Source organism: Vicugna pacos, chromosome 18 (assembly GCF_048564905.1).
Source record: "Vicugna pacos chromosome 18, VicPac4, whole genome shotgun sequence".
NCBI lineage: Eukaryota > Metazoa > Chordata > Mammalia > Artiodactyla > Camelidae > Vicugna > Vicugna pacos.
This window is the reverse complement of record NC_133004.1, coordinates 27,863,472-27,888,550: the sequence shown is the minus strand read 5'-3', so window position 1 is coordinate 27,888,550 and position 25,079 is coordinate 27,863,472. Positions and strand designations below refer to the sequence as shown.

Here is a 25,079-nt window from a genome sequence, read left to right as displayed (position 1 = left end):
TTTAGGGAGCAGAAACCAAGCAATTAAACTCTAGGGGTGTTTGAAAAGTAACCTAAAGACTCTGCTCCTCCTGCATTGCCAGAATTCTGCTCCACATGCCTGAGTATCTAATACTTCTCCCATCACTGGTCTTTCTTAACATGTAATGATAGAAAGGTATGAATTTACAGTCACCTTTCCCCAGGTATTGTCCTTGCTGGGGATGTAGTAGTTAAGGATCCTTTGATTCTCCTGCTTTAACACACTACCTAAGAAAGGAAAGATAGGATGGCTGAATCATCTTACAGATTTCTTTTAAAATTGCCAAAATATTGCTATATATACTTAATTACATGCCATAGAAAGGTGAGTGGATGTGACTAATACAAAAGGGGACATGATTGAATATCCACTCTCTTTGGTATGCATGATATGGTTAATTCTTTTCAGCAGATTTATCCTTGATGAAATAGTCTTATTATGAGGAATTCAAAGCAGTTACTGAGGGCAGGCTTTTGGGCAAAAAAAATTGTCCGCTCACATGCCCAGAAAGAATGTCACTCCTGCTGTTACTACAAGAAGGCTAGACAAATTCCAGATTACTGGCTTTTCTTAATCCCATCAGTTTTCTGATGGGACAAACTCAGGGCAAATAACTAACCCCTTATGGGGGTAGAGATAGGCATCTACAGACAGAATCATGATGAGAGCATTTGTTTATACAAGGCAGACACTGTTGGATGACATATAAGCTGGTGAGAATATATAGCTTACAGTTTTTAACAAATTGCTAAAGTTTGAGTATAACAAGGCAGTGTGTAGCCCATTCTTTTATTTTTAACCTCTCTGATTTAGTTTTTTTAGTAGTGTTTCTTATACACATCAGAGAGCTAGATTTTGCTTGTTAGCTAATATGAAATTTTTTTTCTTTAATGAAGGAATTAACCTATTTACATTTACTGAAAGTAACAGATTCAATTATAGTCCTCTTATATTAAAAATTATATATACATATACTGCATAATTATAAACACAAATATAAACATATAAAATATGACTGTATGTGTATCTTCATTATATAGTTGGTTCTCTCCATTCTTTAATCTTTTTATTTCTGATACAGGAAAGTATGTATTTTTGTTCTAATGGTTAACTACATACCAATCTTTATGCTAATATCCATAAATAGTCCCTTCTTTTTTAAAGATACTGTCTTTTGTATCCCTAGTAAGAATGACATTGGATATGCTAGCAACCTCTTAGTGCCCTTCCCAGCATCTAATTCACAGTAGCACCTTTTTATTCCCACTTAACACCTAAACGGCATTCAGTAAGCATACTACTTTCCATGTTATCCTCTGCCTTCTTCCCTGCTGTTTTTGATAACTGTATTTTATACACATTTCTAAAACATATTTCATTTACATAATAATCTAGCACCTAGATCCTCTTCATTTAGGCCTCAGTCTAGAGGTAAAACACATTCAGTGCACACCTTTAGCTCTTATGCAGAAGCTTCATCAATTATTTCTCAGTAGATGTGAAAGTTTTGTTTCTTTATATATATACACACATTTTCATAATTTTTTTCATTATAGGCTATTACAAGAAGTTGAATATATATATATATATATATATGTATATACCATACATTAGGACCTTGTTGTTTTATATGTAGCAGTTAGTATCTGCAAATCTCAAACTCCCCATTTATCTCTCCCCCCTTGACAACCATAAGTTTGTTTTCTATATCTGTGAGTCTGTTTCTGTTTTGTAAATAAGTTCATTTGTGTCATTTTTTTAGATTCCACATATAAGTGGTGATATATGGTATTTCTTTCTCTTTCTGGCTTATTTCACTTAGTATGATAATCTCTAGGTTTATCCATGTTGCTGCAAATGGCATTATTCCATTCTTTTTTATGGGTGAGTAGTATTCCATTATATATATATAAATAGGAATGTGGCTTCAAAGTACATTCTCAATTATAAGATGGTTGCTGCCCAGTCCTTTCTCACATTATTCTTGAGAAAATAGCTATTCAAATGTAACAGAGGTAAAGTGGAACTGACATGGAATCTCTTTCCCTCTATATATAAATGTGTCACATCTTCTTTGATCAGTCATCTGTTGATGGACATTTAATTTGCTTCCATGTCTTGGCTATTGTAAGTAGTGTTGCTATTAACATTGGGGTGCATGTATCTTTTTGAATTAGCATTTCCTCTGGATATATGCTCAGGACTGGGATTGCTGGATCATAGGGTAAGTCTATTTTTAGTTTTTTGAGGAATCTCTGTGCTGTTTTTTATAGTGGCTGCACCAAATTTCATCTCCACCAACAGTGTAAGAGGGTCCCCTAGTCACCTAATTTTTTTAGCCCTTTGGATCATGGTTTAGGATTTTCTTACATAGCATCTATCCTCTTTTTAATTATTTAAAGCTCATATTGAAATATTAGGTAATAGTTTTCATCTGCTTTGTGGTCATGTATCTCTGCTGTACTTTCAATATTTGTTAGGTTTTTCCTCTTAATCTTTTTTACTTAAGATATTTTTCTTTGGGTTTCAGTCATTCATCTTTAAATGGGATTAATTTTCACATAGTTTTAGAAAAAGTTTCCTATGTAAGAGGTGGGTAGGACAGAATGTCTCTCTTAGCTCTTAGGGTTCTCTGCTGTAGTGTTCCTGACTCAGAGCCTTCTGGGATATATTAAATAATGTGGCCTCTCAGCATAGTCCTTCCTCTGGTACTATCCAATATCTGCCTCCTGTGGCTTTCTCCCCACTCCACAGTAAATTAGGGATGTTTTCCTCCAGAGAAGATCTGTGCTTGCTTTTGCTTGGAATCAGAGGATGCTACTGACCACCCATTCTGAGGTCTCCCTTTACATTGCAGTCTCAGCATGAGTTCCCCAACCCTGGAATGAGTCCAGAGTCCCATCACTGATCTCAGTGCTGACAATGTCATTTGCTTCCAGATTTGCATTTTCTTACTGCTCACTGTTTCAGCCACTATTTTCTTTCATTTTTTCCCCCTTTCTTTTTCATGTTTTTTCTCTCTCTTTTTATTTTGGTTATTAAAGAGTTTCATCACTTTTGTTTCTGAGCTGATTACTGCATTAAAAATGTATTTATTTTAATTTTTTTTTTTACCAATTCCTAGTTTTATTTTACCAGGAGTGCTTTTCAGAGTATACAATCTTCCATATTGCAAAATTAGAATCATCTTATTTGTGAATTTAAGAAAAAGAATACTTGGTCACTTAAATTTCCTTGAGATTATGTGCAATCATTTACTATGAATACTCCAAATACTGTGGTAAGTCCTCTTCAAAATATACATTCTAGATGCTTTTTGATTTTAATGTTTATTTATTCTTTTTTTTTTAATCAATATTAAGGTATAGATTCCATGGCAGTTCCACTTTCCCTCTGTTATATTTGAATAGCTATTTTCTCAAGAATAATGTGAGAAAGGACTGGGCAGCAACCATCTTATAATTGAGACTGTACTTTGAAGCCACATTCCTATTAAAGCTCTTGTGTCCACATTCTTGAGAATAGATCTCTGGCTGAGGTTTAATGTTCCTCCTTCAAGCAGAACAAGTTGCTAGGACAGCAATGAGGTTGTCTGGTCACAGCTTCTCTTTGTGGTAATTTAGGCACCATGTGAAATAGAACTTGGATACAATAAATACTCAAAAACACTTGCTGAATGAATGCATAAGTGAATACTGAAGTTCTCAGTGGACATATCCATATGTATGTGTTATTGGCATGGCAAAAGCACTATGACCAAAACTGAGATATTTATTTTTCCATACATCTGTTTTCCAAATCTGCTTTATCATACATTTCTTATTTGTTTTCTGATCTCTATTCCTACTAAGTAATCAATCATACCATTTTCCATTGCCTGGAAGATAAACTTCCAACTCCTCAGCCTCACTCACAATGGGAACTTCTGTGATATTTTGCTCAGCCTGCAAAGCGAAAATGAAGGTGAAAAGCCTCCCCTCTGGGAACTACCTGTTTGTTCTCTGAATTTCTGATTCTGTTTGTATTTAGTTATGTTTGTTCATTTTCATGTTTTTATTTTCACTTATTTTGAGGTATCTTCTGATTTCTTTGATTTCTTCATTGACCTGTTGGTTCTTTAGCAGCACGTTGTTTAGTCTTCATGTATTTGTGCTTTTCTCATTTTTCTTCCTATAATTGATTTCTAGTTTCATACCATTGTAGTCAGAAAAAAATGCTTGATGTAATTTCTATCCTCTTTAATTTGTTGAGACTTTTATTTGTGTGTGTGGACTAGCATGTGATCTATCCTACAGAACATTTGAGTTCTATGTGAACTTGAAAAGAATATGTATTCTTCTGTTTTTGGTGGAATGTCTTCTAGATATCTATTCAGTTCAACTGATCCAATGTGTCATTTAAGGCCACTGTTTCCTTATTGATTTTCTATCTGGATGATCTGTCCACTGACGTAAGTGGAATGTTAACATCCCCTACTATTATTGTATTATTGTCAATTTCATGCTTTATGTCTATTAATATTTGCTTTATATATGTAAGTGCTCCTATTTTTAGCTGCAAACATGTTAATGAGTGTTACATACCCATCTTATATTGCTTCCTTTATCATTATATCATTGATTCCTTTCTTTGTTTTTTTTCATACTTTGTTTTAAAGTCTGTTTTGTCTGATATGAGCCTTGCTACCCCAGCTTTCTTCTCATTTTTATTTGCATGAAATATTTTTTCCATTCCCTAACTTTCAGTCTATGTGTGTCTTTAGCTCTGAAATGAGTCTCTTGTAAACTGTATATCAGATAGGTCTTTAAAAAAATCCAATTAGCTACCTTTTTCTCTTTGATTGGAGCATTGAGTCCATTGACATTTTAAGTAATTTTAATAAGTATGTACTTATCACCATTTTGTAACTTGTTGTCTGGTTGTTTTTCTATTTATTTTCTGTTCTTTTCTTGTTCTTTCATCATTTTCCATTTTGGTTTGATGACTTCTTTTGTGGTTTGCTTGTGTTCCTTTCTAATTTTTGTGTATCTATTGTAGGTTTTTGATTTATGGTTACCATGGGTTTCGTATATGTTGACCTACTTATTTTAAACTGGCAGTCACTTAAGTTCAAATACACTCTAAAATATCTACATCTTTATACACCCCTTGCCCTTATTTTGTGTTTGTGTTGTTGTATTTCATGTTTATCCCTTGTTTATTGTGGTTATAGTTTATTTTACTTTTTTTGTTGTTTTTTGATCTTTGTATTAGCTTATTTTAAGTGGCTGATCCACAGATTTTACTATATATTTGTCTTTACTAGTAGGATTTTTCCTTTCCTGTAGATTCTTACTTCTTATTGTGGTCTTTTCTTTTCCACTTAGAGAAGATCTTTTAACATTTCAATATATGGTTCAAACCACTAACTCCCCAGGGGGGCTCTGAGCCTGTTTAATCTCCCACCTCTCTGTGTCCCCTCATGGGGACCTGACCTAACTGCTTTTCTTCCCTTCCTACCCAGTTCTGTGGAACAGTTTTACAGCTTTGGTTGTAAAAGAATCTTTCTGCCAGTCTCCAGTTTGTCTTCTGTGAGAATTGCTCTATGTATAGATGTGTTTTTGATGTGTCTATGGGGCGAGGTGAGCTCTGCAGCCTCCTGCTCCACCATCTCAATCCTCTCCTGTTGTCTTTTTGATGTGTGAGATGATATCTCATTGTGGTTTTGATTTGAATTTCCCTCATGATTAGAAAGATGAAAAGAACATCTTTTCATATGCCTGTTGGCCATCTGCATGTCTTCTTGGGAAAAATGTCTATCCAGGTCCTCTGCCCATTTTTTAATCAGATTTTGTTTTTTTTGATATTTAGTTATATGAATTCTTTGTATATTTTGTATATTAACCCTCTGCCAGATATATTGCTTGCAAATATCTTCTCCCCTTCAGCAGGCAGCTTCTTCATTTTGTTAAATAGTTTCCTTCACTGTGAAGCAGAACTGCTCTTGAAAGGAGAGAAAAGCTTAGTGATTCTTATTTGTATTTCAATATCATATTATGGCTAAGACATCAAAAGACTACAGTAGGAAAAATAATTGTGAATTGTGCTCAAAATATGACTTTAGGGATATAACTTATATGGACAGCATACATTCAAGATCGTCTTATTAAAGTAATATGAGAGCTAAGTGAAAACCTTTTTTTGGTAAAACTTCTTAGCATAACAAGGCACAAGAAGTTGTAGAAATAAGAATCCCAAAGCAATTCAGTATGAAAAGTTAATAAATATCAATAACCCACAGGAACACATCACTGAAGACATAAAACATATGGGTGGTGAGAAAAAAAATACATGATTTAACATGTCTCTAACAAAGTTAGCCCAACATAGTTTACCTGGGAATGTCATTGTGATGAAAAATTTTAAATCATCTAGTTTATCCTCAGGTGTATCAATCTTGACCTTGACCTTCAGGATGTAAATATTGCCAAACTTACTCTTGAGGTGCTGAGGGTTACCCAAGCACATGAACTTTCCCCGTACCATAATGGCCAGCCTGGTACAGAAAGCATCACATTCCTCCATTCTAGCAAAACAAGATGACAGAACAATGTAAAGCTAAAAAGCTTTTTGGAGGACATTCTGTAGCTCAAACACAGCCAGGATTTTATGACTCTGTTTTCAATGTGAAGTGGAATTTGCCAATCATACAGTTCATAGTTGTGAAGTGAAAAATTTTCAAACAATAAAAAAGAGGATACCAAATCCTCAATATCTCCTGAACTTCTTGTTCTCTCCCTACTCTTGGTTATTTAATTCAGTGAGGATTCTTGATTGTCCTATTCATTCAGATTAACTTACATACTCAAGTATGTTCACTGTCTAATATTCTTAGCCCCAAATAATTCTCTCTTACAGCCACTACAATGCTTTCCAACCATCAACCATGCCTCCCAATGAGTCACACCTGTGGGAGGTTATAATGATGGCTGTGCCACTTTCACGTGTCTGTGTCACAGCATCCCAGAGCAAGCGTCGGCCTACTGGGTCCATGCCAGTTGATGGTTCATCCAACAAAATGACTGAGGGTTTTCCCATTAGGGCAATTACAGTACTCAGCCTACGTTTGCTTCCTCCACTTCATGGTCATAGAAGAAGAGAGAATACAGGGGAAAGGAAGAATATACAGATCAGTTACTTATAAGAAAGAGTTAGAATTAACATCTCAGATGCTGAGAATCTCAGCAAACACTTAACATAGACAACCTCAGTTCTGATTAGATGTGTCTTCAGTAAGGGAGCAGGCCCAAGTGTAGGTGTATATATCAATTAATTTTCCTTGAAATGTAGAGGAGTGACTTTTATGTAACTTATTATGTAGCATTATCAGTGGTATTTATTAGTTGTTCTTAGGGTGTCATGATTTCCCAGGTACATAAATCCCACCATAATTTGAAGGACCTACATTCCCCATTTCTTGAGAGATGAAGAACCAGGAGGAATAAAGGACCCCTTTTGAGATTCAGAGGCTACAATTCAAGTAGAGCTAAGATTTTGAGTTTTATCTCTACAAAGGAAAAACATTTTGATCTGTCTTATTACAGGTGTCTGAAACCTAGCGACTCATGAGATAGTTTCACAGTTTGATAATTATGTGACAGAGGACTTAGGTGGAGCTGTGGACATTTATTTCTAACATCAGAAACATAGGGAGGCACCTCGACATTGGCAGCAGCAACAAAACGATCAGCATAATGACTCACCTGTAGGTTCTGATAAGCTTGTCAGCATGGGGCTCCAGTTGCAGTGAATTCAACCACTTATTCACATATTGCTGAATCTGGGGCTCAGAGACTCCCCACAATCTGGCATACATGATCATTATTTCCCGACCAGTCATGTATTGCAGCAAGGCATCAGACTGAGGACAATAGCCAACTCTTGACTTGACCTGATTGCAAGAATTACCTTAATAAGGACCCAAGTCATCTAGCCCACTGAGCATCCCTAGATGATACAGAAGACCTGAAGCCCTCCGGGCCATGCCTCTAAAAGTCCTACCAAGAATATTGTTTTCTAAAGTTTACAAAATTGTGGCCACTGGATCTATTATAATAAATTATAATAATAGGTTCCCCAACTCAATTTTAATAATCTTGAGGATAAAGAAGTTACAAAAAAATTGTAGTATCTACTGAATTTGGAGGAATATTAGAATATGAGATGTTCCCCTTACTAATGAGGAACTCCAAGGGGCGTGGTAACCATGGAAGTTTTTACATTGCAAAAGTTGCTCAGTCATGTGTAATAACTCGCGGACCAGGAGCAAAGCCTTTCCCCATTTTCACAGACAGAAGAATGCAGTGAGTGTTGCTTTACCAATTAACCAACCCTTTTGTGGCTTTACATTCAGATGCACATAGACCAGGTATTCAGAGAGAAAGAGATGAATTTTAGTTTATTAAAATGAAAATTAATTAATTAAATTAAACCATAATTAATTAAAATTATTTTAAATAATTAATTAAAAGTTATACTGTTTCTCTGGCTTTTTATTAATTAATTTAAGGTAATCCCAGACTATTTATGCCCCTAGATTCTTGCCAGAAAGCAACTCAAACCTCTTCTTTTGTCTAGGTATAAAATTATTATGCTATAGAAGTTTTGAAAATAAGTGAGCTACATACAAAGATAATTCAGTGAACAAGGGAAAAAGACACCATGAATACCACCAGCAGAAACAATACTCACCAGAAACATGTTAGTAATGACTTCAAATATTGGGTTTAGTAGATCAGATGAGAAAATGTGTTCATTTTGTTTAAATAAATTTTAAAACCTTAAATGTGTCTTCATGAAAGAGAAAAGTATCGAATAACCTAGCTATTTTGGAATTGAACCATATTTAACATCTAAAAACTTTAAAAAGTCATATTATAAGCTCTGTGAATGGGTTTGACAGCAGTTTAGTCACAATGGAAGAAATTAACCTAACATGGAGATAGGTCTTAAGAAGGTACCTAGAATTCAGTGCAAAAATAAAATGTGTAACTGAGAGCAGTATTGAGAGATAAGGATGATAGACTAGAAACCTAGTATGTGGATAACAGGAGAAATATTTGAAGAAAAAATAAGTGAAAATTATCCAGAACCAATTAAAGTACCAATTGATAAGTTCAATAATGTCAGCAAATTTCAAGCAGGGTAAAATCTTAAGATCCACACCCACATCTAAGTAGAGTTGACCCTTGAACAACATTCAGGTTGGGGTGCTCACTCTCCACAGACAAAAATCCACTCATAACTTTATAGTCAGCCCTCTCTATCCACAGTTGTGTATCCATGGATTCAACCAACCATGGATCATGTAGTACTATAGTACATGTTTACTGAAAAAAATCTGTGTATAAGTAGATTTACACAATTCAAATCCACGTTGATCAAGGGTCAAATGTACGTTATATTTAAGTTTATGTAATGCACAGAGAAATTTTTTAAAACAACAATAGAGAAAAAAATTATCCATAAAGGAACATCAGACTGACAGCTGATGTCTCAAATGTAGTAGTGGAAGTAAAAGGACAGTGAAACAATATACTAATTTGTTAAAGGAAAATTGTTTCAAATCTCAAATTCTATATGCAGCGAAAATATTTTTTGCCAGTGAGGGTAAACTAAGGCATTTATAGGAAGTATGTAATATGAATTAAAAAGTTTGATCCTGAAATTGAGATGGAGAAAATGTCTGCAATTGCCATTTCTATTCAATGCTGAATAGAGGCTCTAGCCATTGCAATAAGGCAAAGAAAAAAAGCATAGGATTGGAAAGGAAAACAAACCCTCATTATCTGCAGCAGTCATGATTGCATAACTGAAAATTCCAACATATTCATAGGTAAATATTAGAATTCAGAGAATTTAACAATTTTGTTGAATATATATTCAATATTTAAAAATAAATTGTACTTCTATAAACCATCAACAAGCAATAAAATTCAAATATTTAAATTAATATTAAAACAAAATATACAGAAATAAATTGCATACAATATTGTTGTTTCTTTTTCTTAATCTAGACAGCAAGTTGACTCTTCTTATTAGTGTAATTTCCCTTCACAACTATGAAACTATCTGAGATATTTAATGAGACCCCAATACGTGGAGAGATATATTATTTTCACAATAAATATGTCAATCTTCTGGAATCCTACTTAAAATCCCAGCATTTTTATGCAAAGGTAAGCTAATTCCTTAATTCAACTATAATTTTTAAAGTATAAGAATAACCAAAGTAATATTGAAGAACAAAATTTTTACTACTGGATATTATGACTTTTTACTAAAACTATCATAATTAATAAAGTATGGTAGTAGTGCAATGATAAACAAACCAACCTATGGAAAAGAACATAGTCCAGAAACTAACTCATATTTACATAACACTTCATAGCTGACAAAATTGATATTGCAGAGAGAAAAGAATAATCATCAGCAAAAGAAGCTGGGTGAATTGGCTACCTATATATAAAAAATAAATGAATTTTGATCCTTATTCAGCAGTATATAGATGAATTATAAATTTAAATGTGAATGATAATGCAATAAAACTTACATGATCAAAGGAAACTTAATATTTAATATAGACATAGGGTATGTGAGGAGTTATTGAATATGTCAAAAACAATGAACATAGAGGGAAAAAATAGGCTTCAATGAAATTTTAAAAAACTTCTGATTAAAAGAAAAATAAACAAATATTATCTTCAAATAATTACCAAAAGAAAAAATGGGCAAAAGACTTGAACAGCCATTTCACCAAGGAGAATATCTAAATTGCCAATAAACATTTGATGATATATCCAATTTCATATATTATCAAAGAAAAGAAAATGAAAACTACTATATATCCAGCATAATGTCTAAAATCAAATAGTCTAAAAGATAGTCAGTACTTTATACTGACAAAGATGTAGAATGATGGAAACTGTCATACACTGCTGGTGGGAAAGAAAATTGGTATAATCACACTGGAAAACCACTTGTCAGTATCAAGTAAAGTTTAATATTCATATACTTTATGATCTAGTAATTTTGTTTATAAGTACATATCTAACAGAAGTGTGCACATTTGTGCACCCAAAGACATGTTAAATAGCAATCATGGCAATATTAATAAAGCTCAGAAATGCCCCTCAAAGATAAACATAATGTTTTATATTCATAACATTAAATATTATACAGCAATGTAAATGAACAAACTACTTCTGTAAGTGGCAATGTGGATGAGGCTGAAAAGCATAATATTGAACTAAAGAAACCAGGAAGACCAGTCAGAATGGCCATCAATCAAAAGTCCACAAATGACAAATGCTGGAGAGGCTGTGGAGAAAAGGGAACCCTCCTACACTGCTGGTGGGAATGCAGTTTGGTGCAGCCACTGTGGAAAACAGTGTGGAGATTCCTCAAAAGACTAGGAATAGACTTACCATATGACCCAGGAATCCCACTCCTGGGCATATATCCAGAAGGAACCCTACTTCAAAATGACACCTGCACCCCAATGTTCCTAGCAGCACTATTTACAATAGCCAAGACATGGAAACAACCTAAATGCCCATCAGTACATGACTAGATAAAGAAGATATGGTATATTTATACAATGGAATACTATTCAGCCATAAAAACCAACAACATAACGCCATTTGCAGCAACATAGATGTTCCTGGAGAATGTCATTCTAAGTGAAGTAAGCCAGAAAGAGAGAGAAAAATACCATATGAGATGGCTCATGTGTGGAATCTAAAGCAAAGCAAAACAAAACAGAAATACAAAACAGAAACAGGCTCATAGACATAGAATGCAAACTTGTGGTTGCCAAGGGGGCAGAGGGTGGGAAGGGACAGACTGGGATTTCAAAATGTAGAATAGATAAACAAGGTTGTACTGTGTAGCACAGGGAAATATATACAGGATCTTGTGGTGGCTCACAGCGAAAGAGAAAGTGAAAATGATTGTATGTATGTTCATGTATAACTGAAAAATTGTGCTCTACACTGGAATTTGACACATTATAAAATGACTATAATTCAATAAAAAAAATTAAGAAAAAAGAAACCAGAAAGAAAGTTACAGTACAATTATACTCATATAATATTCAAAAATAAGTGAAACGAATGTGTGGTAGAAAAACTCAGCATGGTAAAAGTTCACATTAGAACTGTTTAATAATTCAAAAATGAATATTAAAATTAGTGATAGACATTAAGGAATTAAAAGAGAAAAACTATATAATATTTTCACATGATAACAATGCACATAAGAAAATCAATGCTAAAATGCTAAAAGTTCATAGCAAAGTAGACAGAGAAATGAATTTTCTTAAACTGATAAAGGGTAGACTATTGTTTATTCTATAGCATACAGGCTCCTACAAACCCCTCTTCCTTATTTCATTATGGCAGTGTCTCATGAACTGAGGAGGAAAGAATTGCAGCTATTAGGTTCCCATTATCACCACACAATTGACCCTACTGCAATCATTCTTGTTACCTTCATCAATGAAGTTCTAGTTACTAAATCCAATGGACACTACTTCAGGCTTTTAACTTACTTGAGATTTCCTGGCATTTGGCACTTTTGACTATTTTCTTCTTCTTGAATTTTTCCCCTACTCAGCTTCTTCCCAAAGTTATGCTCTCTCTTCCAAGTGGCATTTGCAGCCACTTGGCTGATGCAGGAAAACAGGGATACAAAATCCAGCTACCTTGCTTTGATTTTGGGACCACTCTGAAAGGCAATCCTATTCCAAACCTCTAAGATGGATCAAGGCCTCGGTTACTAGTGAACTGCAGTCACTTTCTCCTTCTGCCCAATCTTTTCTTCCTTGGAGCACCTTGTCTGGCATATGTTACATGCACTGTTGAGAGAAGCTTCCTTTTACTCTAACAGTTTCAAAGGACACAAAAGATACTCTTGTCTTAGATTCTGTTCTTGTTACCTCACTACCACTCTTCAAATTTATTTCTCTTTTGAGAATCCACTGACTGAGTCAACAATATCAAGATCAATACCTATTATGATTCCCATCTAGTATCTCCAGCCATCTACCTGTTATCTGCACTCCCAAGTTATTATGGTTCTCATATCTTAGAATGTGATAGTGTCTTACCTTTTGGGTATGTTTAGTGATGCTGAAGCCATCAATGAACACATTCCCAGAGGTAACAGTCTCATCTCCAGTCAGAATTTGGAAGGTTGTAGTTTTTCCAGCCCCAATGAACCCAAGCAATCCAAAACACTCCCCCTTCTGTATTGCAACGGAGATATTTTTCACAGCCAGAATGACTGGATACTTAAAATATATCTAAAAAAATCCAGAAAACACTGTATAGTAAAGAATATTTGTAGGTCAAATACATTTGTCAGACCTCTATGAGCCACTACTTCAACAGTTTTACAACAACTCTTCTATTACACTGGGAGACTACAGATAGATCCTGAATAATCACAATAAACCCTGGATGCTAAAGACAAGCTCTGAGGTAGAAATGAAGCCATCATACTTTGGCCCATGAATGATGTTACCTTTGTGAGTTCCTTAATGAGCACTATGGAATTCAGCAACTGCCGAGGCTGCCCTAGGATTCTCTTTCTTTCATTTTGTACATCTTCATCCTCAGATTCTCCAGATAATTCTTTGGATACTTTTTCCTATATTTTCAAGACAAGAATCACAGAGGTGGATACTCTTTAGGTGTCTGATCTAGACTGGGTGGCTTCATGAAAGCTACACTGGGGGATAATCTCAAAGATGTCAACTGAGAACGTTTTAGTCATTCAAAGAAGTCTCTGAATATCACCTCAACATCTCACGTACAACCTAAGTTTTGAATAATGAATAACTCATCAGAAGACTGAGGATGGGGAGCAGAGGAGAAGAAAAGTTATTTCCAATCACAGGAAGAGTGTGAATTAACATGCTAAAGTGTGTACTTCATATCTTTTTAATTTTTTATATCTTTAAAAATTTTAGTAATAAATCACTTTTTCCATGTTAAAAAAAAAAGAAAAATAAATAAATCACTTTTTCCAAGATCAAATAGGGAAAGGAGTTAAGAAAACTAGCAAGGCTTAACTAGACATTTCCTGAGAAACCCACTGGACCATATGGCCTATATTTTCAAAATAACTATTACAAAATAATATTGCTTCTTAGTAATCTTGACCAAAAAGCTTCAGGAAACTGATCTCAAGATGTTAGAACAGAAATTTGGCATAATTTTTAAGACCATTTTGTCCAGTCACTTCAGAACACATTGATTTTTTTTTAATTTCCACAGATTAAGAAATTAGGATCACATAGCCTATTGGGTTAGAATTGGACATCTCATGAAAAGCTGAGATCAATTAAGTGTGATTTATTACAATTACAGTATGTTCAACATTGAAAGGCTAATAAAGGATTCACTCGTTCTCTTATAAGGGAGATAGAAAAAATCAACAAGGCTTCACATAGAAAAACTTTAAGACAATATGGCAACATGAGGAGATATGTGGACCTGTGAAACTGGTAAAAATTATTTAAATAATAACTATTAAAAGCCTTTGAAAATGATCCTAAGGGCATAATACATCAAATGAAGAAACATTTATTCAAGAAAATCTACTAAACTTGGTAAGAACAAAACCCTGTGGCATTTGAATCATGACCCACTTCTTTGCTCCTTTCTCTCAGCTCTTCAATCCAGGCAGGTGCCGCCAAGAACAGGGGATTCTCACTTCCCACACCTTACAATCAAGGGCTAAGGCATCTTCTTGGGAAAGGAAGAATGTTAGCATTTCTCATCCCAATCACCATCTACCTATTGCAGAGGCTATATTCTGGGTGAGTGTAATTGCAAATTTGAAGTTCCCTTCATCCACCCAGCCCCGCACATGGGGTGGAGGCTCTACTTTGTGTTGGTGTGGTATACGGGGCTCTAATTCAGTCTTAAGGCAGAAACTTCATGCTGGAAGGGGCAAGCCAGGAAGACCGGAGATTACTATCCCCTACTGAGCACCCATCTCTTGAAGTAGAGATGCCCCTCAAGTGAGAAGCACACCACTGTCCCTGTCCACAGCTTTGGAGACATGGCTCAGAGATTTTTCCCAGGGGTAGATTTTGGCTGTAAAAGAGAGAGGGCATATGTTCTACCCACAGAACTGTCTTTATTTAAGACAGTATGGGGAAATTCAAACCTAAGGATCCACTCAAAACAATGGATGTTTAATGTAAAGCAATTAAGAAATGACTGGCAGCTTTATTAGAGATATAAATCAACCACAGGCTAGCTAGTTTGCCAGAGAGAACCAGGGAAAGAAATAGCTATGAAGAGCCCTTCTGGGGTGAGAACAAATCCTGTACACTTATCTCTAACTACTGCAAAGGAACCCAAATTTAACGGAATTAGTCTGTGGAGCAACTTATGCCTTAGGGCATTGCTGAAAACAATACAGAAATAAGCCAGCAATTAGTGAAGCTTAACAGCTAGGTATAGTAATGGAGAGACAGTCAGAGAATCCTGTAAAAATCACTATTATTACAGAATGACTGTGCCCATGCTCAGGTCTGTGTCACTTGAGAAACAACATCAGAGACTTCGCATTACAAGAAAAATAGACTTCACTAAAACAGCCTAGACAGTTACTAAAAACTAGCAAACAGCAAAAAGTCCCTGTGGAAGGATAGTACTCCACATATTTTACCTATTTTAAATTTTCAGAGTTTAGCAAAGAAAAAAAAGACATGAAAAGCAATAGAAACTGTGTCCAATACACCTGAAAAAAGCAGGTAACAGAAACTGCCTATAAAAACCATCGTATGTCAGATTTAACAAAGGCTCCAAAGTAATCATTACAAGTATTTTCAAAGTAAAGGAACCATGCCTGAAGGTGTAAAGGGACGTATGATGGCAATGTTTATCAAAGAGAGAATATCAATAACAAGATAGAAATGATTAAAAAGAATCAAATAGAAGTTCTGGAATTGAAAAGAATAATAACTGAAATGAAAAACTCATTATGGGGCTCAATAGTAGTTTTCAACTGGCGGAAGAAAGAATTAGAAAACTTGTAGATAGTCAGAAAGAGAATATGAAATCTGAAGGGTGGAGAGAAAAAAGAATCAAGAAAAATGAACACCCCTCAGAGAAATATGGGGCACTATTAATTTCACCAACATATACATAATGTGAATGTCAAATGGAAAATAGAGAAGGAAGCAGAAAAATTTTGGAGGAGAAATGGCTGGAAACATTGCTAATTTGATGAAAAACATTAATCTCCATACCTAGAGCCTAGTGAATGCCAAGTAGGATGAACACAAATAGATCTGCCCACAGGCATATCATAAAAAAATGCGAATGCCAAAGACAAGGAGAAAGTCTTGAACTCAGCAAGAGAAAAACTCTTTGTCATAAGAGATTCCTGATAAGATTAACACCTGACTTTTCACAAGAGACAATAGAAAGTGATGCTACATGATGTTGGATTACAAAGCCACACTGCTCATTCCCACCCTCCCCCCCAAAACCCAATGATTTAACAAATAGCTGCATAGAAAATAGCTCTGGGAGGGCTCTTGAGTACAATACGGAAGCTGCAGCAACCCAGTGGAGGACAAAACCAAGGATGGCCACCTAGAAAAGCAGAGGATACATTTTAGCTGCATCAACCCATCCGCTAGCCTGGCATATATTGGCACCAAGGAGAAGCTTTTTTCCTGTAACTTTCCTCCTTAAGAGAAAAGGAGAGCATGAAGACTCCTTTATTGTTGAGGACATCAGCAGCTCTCACCACTGCTAGGGAAGCCTTCACTGCCAAAGACATTTGCAATCTTTAATAATGCTAAATTCAGCTGATGGAGCTGACCAGAATTTATGCCACTGTGTACCACTCCCACCCTGAGCCAAAGCTGCTGCTGCACCCTACCCAGCTGGTGCCCTTGCACCCATATATAGGTGAAGGTCTTTCCCTACCTAAGCCAGTCCTAAAACCTGGAGGAGATAACTGCTCCTACAAATGTATAGACATCTACACAAGGTCACAAAGAACACAAAAAATCAAGGAAATATGACAGCACCAAAGGAATAGAATAAATGTCAATTAACTGATTCCAAATAAATAGAGATTTAAAAATTACCCAACAAAAAATTCAAAATAATTGTTTTAAATAGTGAGCTGCATGACAACACAAATAGACAAGTCAGTGAAATCAGGAAAACAATATATTAACAAAAAGAAATTCAATAAAGAGCTAAAATCATAAGGAGAACTAATAAATTTAGTAAAGTTGCAGGATATAAAATTAATATACAAAACCTCTTGTGTTTCTATATGCTAATAACTATCAGAAAGTGAAATTAAGAAAACAATCACATTCCTATTTACATAAAAAAGAATAAAATATCTAAGAATAAATTTAACCAAAGTGGTGAAATTCCTATATACTGTAACACATTGATGAAAGAAACTGAAGAAGACACGACAAATTGAAAGATATTCCATGCTCATGGATTGGAAGAATTAACATTGTTAAAACTAAGAGATTGAGCTAATCAGTCAATAGTGGTGACATAACTGATTCATAAAAATACAGTTAATCCAAAAGAAGACATGAAAGGAGGAAAAAACCCCACAAAGTATAGATGTGAAAACAATAGAAAATAAAAAGCAAGAATAGTGAGTTTAAGACCAACCACATAAAAATTACATTAGTTATAAGTGTCCTAAATTCTCCTATTAAAAGGCAGAGATTGTCAGATTGAATAGAAAAAGGCAAAGTCAAATATGCTTTCTACAAGAAACCCATTTAAACACAATAATATAAACAAGTTAAAACCAAATAATAAAAAAGAAACATGCAAAACATATACAAAAGATTTAGTAAGTGAGGTAAGTAAATTTTAGAGCAGAGCATCACCAGAGATAAAAAAAGGAAACTACATAATGATAAAAGACCAATTCATTAATAGGACCTAATAATCCTAAATGAACATGCATCTAATATCTGAGTCTCTAAATACATAAGGCCAAAACTGAAAAACTAAAGGAGAAATAGGAAAATCCTCTGTCATCCTTAGGGTCTCTAACACTAATCTCTTGATAATTGGTAGAATAGGTTGATAAAAAACAGTAAGGATATAGAACTGAACAATATTATCAAACAACTTGATCTAGTTTACATGTAAAGAATACTGCACCCAAAAAGAGCAGACTATGCTTTCTTTCAAGTACACTAGGAACTTATGTCAAGATAGAGATATATTCTGGGCAATAATATAACTCTTCATAAATTTATGAAGATGGAATAGGTATTCCAAAAACAGTAAAAAAAATTATAGTTAATAGCAGAATGATAGCCAGGTAATTTTGAAATATTTACAAGTTAAACAGCACATTTTGTAAATAACGATAACACAGAAAGAATCAAAGATATTAGAATGCTTAGAAGATAATAAAGTTAAAACACAATGTAACACACTATACCAAAATTTATAAGATGCATGCAGCTAAAGCAGTGCCTAGAGAGAGAATTATATAAGTAAATATTTATACTGAGAAGGATAAAAGTCTAAATGATCCAAACTTCTACAAGAAGAAACTAGAAATAAAAGTAAAATGGAATAAGTAAACCCCTGAGAAGCAGAAAGAAGTGATAGTGACAAGATATATAGTATATATCTTATATAGTAAAAATGATTTTTTTCTAGTCTCATTCAGGACCACTCAGTATCATCAGTTTTCATGTCTCCTATCTCCTTTTATCTAGAACAGTTAGTTTTTCTTATATTTTCATAACCTAAACATTAAAAAGATTTATTTTTAATTGAAATATAGTTTAAGGTATAAAGCAAAATGATTCAGTTATACATATACATATATCTATTCTTTTTCAAATTGTTTTCCATTATAGGTTATTAAAAGATACTGAGTTTCCTGTGCTATACAGCACTTCCTTGTTTTTTTTTTAATCTATTTTATATATAGTAGTGTGTATGTTAATCCCAAAAATACCTTGAGAAAAATGACAACGAGAACACAACCATACAAAATCTATGGGATGCACAAAAGTGCACACACACACACTATCATCCTAGTGCTTCTATTTTTCTGGAGAACCCTAATACAACTGACTACAAGAAACTCACTTTACATTCAAAGTCGCAAACAGATTGTAAAACATGTTAGAAATAAAGAGGGACATTTCATAATGATAAAGGGTTATTCCATCGTGAAGGCATAAAATTATAAACACACATACAACTAAGAACAGAGTCTCAAAATATATGAGGCATAAAATGGCAGACATGAAAAAGATAATTCAATAATAATAATTGGAGACTTCAGTACCCACTCCTAATTACTAGGAGAACTAAGAAGATGAACCAAACAACACTTTAAACCAACTAGACCTAACAGACATCTTTAGAACACTATATTCAACAACAGCAGAAGATGTATTCTTCTCAAGTGCCCACAGAACATTTTCCAGGACAGACCATAAGCTAGGTCATCAAACAAACAAATTCACAGGGATTGAAATAATACAATGTATGTTCTCTGATGACAGTACAATGAAATTTATAAATCAATAACAAAGGAAACACATAAACATGTGGAAATTAAGAAACACTGCAAGATAATCAGTGGATCAAGTAAGATTACAAGAGAAATTAGAAAATTCTTTGAGATGAATGAAAATTAAGACATAACAAAACTTATGAAATGCAGTTAAATTAATGCTTAGAGGGAAACTTATAGCTCTAAAAACATATGTTTAAAAAATAAAGATCTCAAATCAAGAACATAATTTCCCACATTTAGACACTTGGAAAAGAAGGGCAGGTTAAACCTAAAGCAAACAAAAAGAAGGAAATAATAAACATTAGAGAAGAAATTAATAAAGCAGAAAATTTTAAAAATAGATACAACCAATGAACCCAGTTGACTCTCCACAAAGATGAGCAAAATTTACAAAACTTTATTTAGAATGACCAAGATAACTTTTTTCTTAGAAATAAGAAGGGGATATTATTATTGACTTTATATGAAAATAGAAAGGGATTATAAAGAAACACTATGAACAATTGCAGGCCAAATACATTAGATAACAGATGAAATCATAAAGATTTCAAACACAAAAATTACTACAAGTGACTCAAGAAGTAATAGAAAATCTAAATAAATGTATGACAAGTAGAGAGAACTGGTGAATCAGAGAAGAATCACTAAACAGATATTTTGTAGCAGTGGTGCAGGTATAGAAATCAGACCCTGCCAGGGAAGTTGGAAGCCAGCCACTTACAACTTGTGGACGGGACTTTGAAGGAAAGCTTGTGTAGAGGCATACAGATGGCTATTGTCTCTGCATTAGAGCTTGGTTGCCTGCCAGTTAGCAGGACAAGCAGTTCGAAGAACTGGATGTAAACTGGGGGAGAGCATGAACAAGCTGGATTCCACTGGCGCCTCTGTATCTAATTTTCACTGTCACTAATCACAATGATTTTAAGAGAGTAAGGTGTTGCTGCTTAAATTCTGCCTTCAAAATCTCATATGAATTTCTTGTTTCACCAACTCTAAACTGAAACAGTACAAGAAGGGAGGTCTGGAAAATATGCTTCCAGCTTATCCAGTGGGCATCATGCCTTGGTACATTATAGTCAAACAGGAGGAAATGAAAGATAAACAGAAACTCTTGAAGACACCCAAAGAAAAGCATATATATTTTATAAGACAGAACAATAATTTGAATGACTGCTATATTCTTTTCTGAATTAAAATAAGCCAGAAGACAGTGAAATGACATTGTTAGAAGTGCTGAGAAAAAAACCCAACAACTATCAATCCAGACTTCCGGAAAAAAGCAAAAAAATATACTTCAAGAATAAAAATAAATAAAGATATTTTCAGGTAAATGAAGACAAAGATATTTCTTCTCCAATTTTTCACCAAAATAAATGATGAAGAAAATTTTCAACTTAAAGGGAAAGGATGGAAGGAAGCTCATATTCAGGGAAGAATGAATGGCACCAGAGATTTTAAATATCTAGGTAACCATAAAAGCATTTTTCCTATTAATTACTTTGAAACAAATGATGTTTTAAGGTAAAATTACAGTATAATTTTTCATGGTTAAAAATGTTAAGGACATATATAGATGTAAGACACATGACAACTATAGCATTAAAAACAGTGAGTGGTAGAAATGGACACACAGTTTCATGTTTTCTACATTTTTACAATATAAACCCTAAATAAATTATTAAAAATTAGTATATATTTTGTAAACTCTATACCAGACACTAAAGGCAATGTAAAGAAACACAGTTAAAAATTCAATTGAAAAATTAAAATGGAGTTCCATATATATTCAAGTAATCAAGGCAAGGCAGGAATGGGAAAGCAGAGACACAAAAAACAGAAGGGGCAAACAAACCGAATAATAAAGGTGGTAGATAAAATTTCAACCATATAAATGACTGAACTCTCAGTTTTAGAAGTCAGAGACTACTAGAAAGAATAGCATTAAGACCCAACTACATGCTGTTTATAGTCACAGAAGTTTGAAAATAACTGGATGTAAAATGATACACCATGCAAACGTAAGCGTAGGAAGATTGGAGGTGCCATGGTAGTACCAGAAAAAACTTATTTGAAGACAAAGAATATTACCAGAGATAGAGTGATATTTTATAATTCAATTCAGGAAGACATACAATAATAAATGTTTATTGATAGATATTTAAAATATATAAAGAAACAATCAACATAATTAAAGGAAGAAATAATAAACTTACAATCAGGATTGGAATCTTAGACCCTTTTCTTAGCAATTGATAGATCAGTCAGACAAAAATATCAGTTAACAATTAGGTTGTGTAAACAATACTATCAATCACCATAACCTAATTGATATTAATAGGACATTATAACAAAACAAATGAAAAATGCACTTATTTCAAGTGCACATGGCACATCATGAAGACTGATCATATTCTGAGCTATAGAACAACTATCAATGGATTTTAAAGGATTGAATATAGAATGTTTCTTTAACCATAAAGCAATTAAGTTGACTCAATAATACTGTATCTAGCAAACTCCCAAATATTTGGAAATTAATCTACAGACTCTTAGGTAATCCATTCATCCAAAAAGAAATCACACAGAAAATTAGGAAATACTTTGAACATTTGAGGGATAATAATATATAAGAAATCAATTTTTTTCAGGGTATGGCTAGAGCGCTGCTTATAGGGAGATGTTTATTTAGCTTTAAATGTTTATGTATAAGGAAAAAAGAAACACCTAAAGAGAATGCTTCAGGCTTCCCATAAAAAAATCTAGAAAAAAAGGAGAAACGTAAAACAAAAGTGAATAGAAGCAAGGAAATGATAAAAATAAAAACCAAAATAAATCAATGAAAGAGAAAAAGCCAAACAATAGAGAAGGTTAATGGAGACAATTTGGTTCCTTGAAACGAACAAAATGAATGCAGTTTATTGTAGGTAAATTATACCTCAATAAGTTTTAAGAAAATATATTTCTGTGGACTCATTTTTCTTTTATTCAGTAACTGATATATTCGTATGTAGATACAGGGTTTTTAGGCCCATTGTTCCATTTCCCTGGAGTTATTCTTAAGGTCTATGCTTAATCACTCACCTTTCTGAATGTGTTATAGATACCAAAGTAAATGTATTGATTGAAAAATGTTCTTAATTTCCACAAAGTAGTGTCCAAAAACAAAAGCAAGAGAAGAAAAATAAAGCCTGTGGTACTCATCATGATCATATACTTTCCAATCATTTGTTCTTCCATAGAATAAATGTTCTTTGCACTATATGAGACTGCAAAAAAAAAAAAAAGAGGGAGAGATATTTTACTGTAGAACACTGACACCATAAACAAGGCCTAAGGAAACAACCAAGAGGAAGGAATATAGGATGAAATGAAATATTAGGTTAAATTGAGACAAGTAAAGTATTTAGAGTGAGAGAAGTGATTATCCTGTTACAAAAATACCATTTGAACAATGAATTTTGGAGACTGATCTTCATAAATATATGTTAATCAAGTAAGCTTATAAATATTAATACATTTATGTATATGTTTAATAATGATTGCATGTCATGAAAACGAGGCTTCAAATCATTTCAGAAGTGTGAAACCTTAAACTGACAATTAAAAGAAAGTATTAGATTGCAAATACCCTAGCAAAAGACAATGTTTATAAAAAGTAAAAATGACCATTAGTTGACACATTTTAAACTTTCTTGAGAAGAAAGTTAATGAGTAAAAAGAACAGAATTCCTGTCACAAGAAAATTATAAAGTCACCCTCCTTTAAAAAATATTTTAAATGGTTTTAGACTTAACAGAAAAATTGCAAAGAGAATATAGAGAATTTCATATACCTGCACTCTTGTTTCCCTAATTATTAACAACATACATTAGTAAGGTACATGTTATAATTAACGAACATTATTATTAATCAAAGTCCCTTATTTATTCAAATTTCCTAGATTTTTAAAATGTAATGTCCTTTTTTTGATCCATGATCCAATGTAGAATCCACATTACATTTAGTATTCATGTCTCTCTAAGTTCCTCTTGGTAGTAATGGTTTCTCAGATTTACCTTATTTTTGATGACATTATTAACAGTTTTGTAAGATGTCTCTCAATTAGGATTTGTCTGATTTTTTTTTTTGTCATAATTAGACTAGTCTTATTCGGAGGTTGTGGGGAGGAAGATCACAGAGGTAAAGCGCTATTTTTATCTCATCAAAAAAGAGATGCATATGGGTTCTGGTTTTATATTTGGGTCTTTCATCCATTTTGAGTTTATTTTTGTGTATGCTGTGAGAAATGCTATAATTTCATTCTTTCATAAGTAGGTTGTCCAGTTTTCCCAGCATCATTTATTGAAGAAACTGTCTTTTCTTCCTTTTATATTTTTCTCTTTTTGGTCATAAATTGATTGACCATATGTGCCTGAAGTTTATTTCTGGCTTCTCTACTCTGTTCCATTGATCTATATGTCTATTTTTGTGTACGTCACCATACTGTTTTGATTACAGTTGGTGGAAATGTAAATTGGTACATCCACTGTGGAAAATAATATGAAGGTGCCTTAAAAAATTAAAAATAGAACCACCATATGATCCAGTGATTCCAGTCCTGAGTATATACCTGAAGAAAACAAAAACACTAATTTGAAAAGGTACATGCATCCCAATGCTTTTAGCAGCATTAAGAGTGTTTCATATTTGGCTACTGAACTCTCTTTTTTTAGGATCATATTTTATAAGTTTTCGTAGTTGATGTATAGAGATGCAACTGAACTTTATGTTTGTGTTTATTTTTCATTCATCTATCACATTAAATTCTTACAAAGTCTAATAATTTATCAGGGGATTCGTTTAGATTTCTGCGTAGACCATCACATCTAGTATTGGTTCATCTTTTCCATTCTTCACACTTTAGAATTATGTTTTAAAAGTACTTGATTCATACAGAAGCTTATATGTATAAATTTTAAGCATAATATCATAATGGAATCTATAAACCTAGCTCCCCCAAATGAAAAGTTTCCAAATAATTTGTGAATACTTAATGTTTTCCTTCACTTGTCTATCCTCCAGAGGTAACCACTAAGATGAATCATTTTCTGCATCGCTATTTACATATATACAAGTGGCCGTCATACACACACACAAATATATATACACACACATATATATTTCAGTAAATAATATTACAATTTTAAAATTTGAACTTAAAGAAGTAGTATACTATACTCTTGGTAGTCTTCTTGAACTTGTTTTCCCTCCACGTTATAATTTCTAAAATTTGCAAACCTTAAGTGAAATTGAACTAATAGTACAGTAAAGACCACTCCCTCCACCTAGTATCAACACATTTGCTCCCTTGCCTTGCATCCACTATATATATTTCTAAATAAGTTATCTCTGTGGTTTTTACAAGACTATTTTCTCACGTTTCATTTTTATTTTTTGTCTTGTCATACCTAGTTTTG

General features: G+C 33.5%; 1 protein-coding gene across 13 annotated transcripts in view; it reads right to left on the bottom strand.

Annotated features, from left to right (window-relative positions):
• Positions 1 to 25,079, bottom strand: part of LOC102543159 (phospholipid-transporting ATPase ABCA3-like) — an 84,109-nt gene that overhangs the window by 491 nt on the left and 58,539 nt on the right. For 8 of the 13 annotated variants that reach the window (XM_072942759.1, XM_072942756.1, XM_072942760.1 and 5 more), the window contains 7 exons: positions 22,705 to 22,889; positions 13,585 to 13,710; positions 13,169 to 13,363; positions 7,764 to 7,951; positions 6,968 to 7,138; positions 6,396 to 6,586; positions 175 to 248 (listed from right to left, as the gene is read on the bottom strand). In XM_072942759.1, the coding sequence (XP_072798860.1) occupies positions 175 to 248; positions 6,396 to 6,586; positions 6,968 to 7,138; positions 7,764 to 7,951; positions 13,169 to 13,363; positions 13,585 to 13,710; positions 22,705 to 22,889 (1,130 nt within the window). Of the gene's footprint in view, positions 1 to 171; positions 249 to 6,395; positions 6,587 to 6,967; positions 7,139 to 7,763; positions 7,952 to 11,039; positions 12,917 to 13,168; positions 13,364 to 13,584; positions 13,711 to 22,704; positions 22,890 to 25,079 lie in introns of those variants that run through there. The other 5 variants (XM_072942765.1, XM_072942766.1, XR_012061162.1 and 2 more) reach the window with 5 other exon arrangements.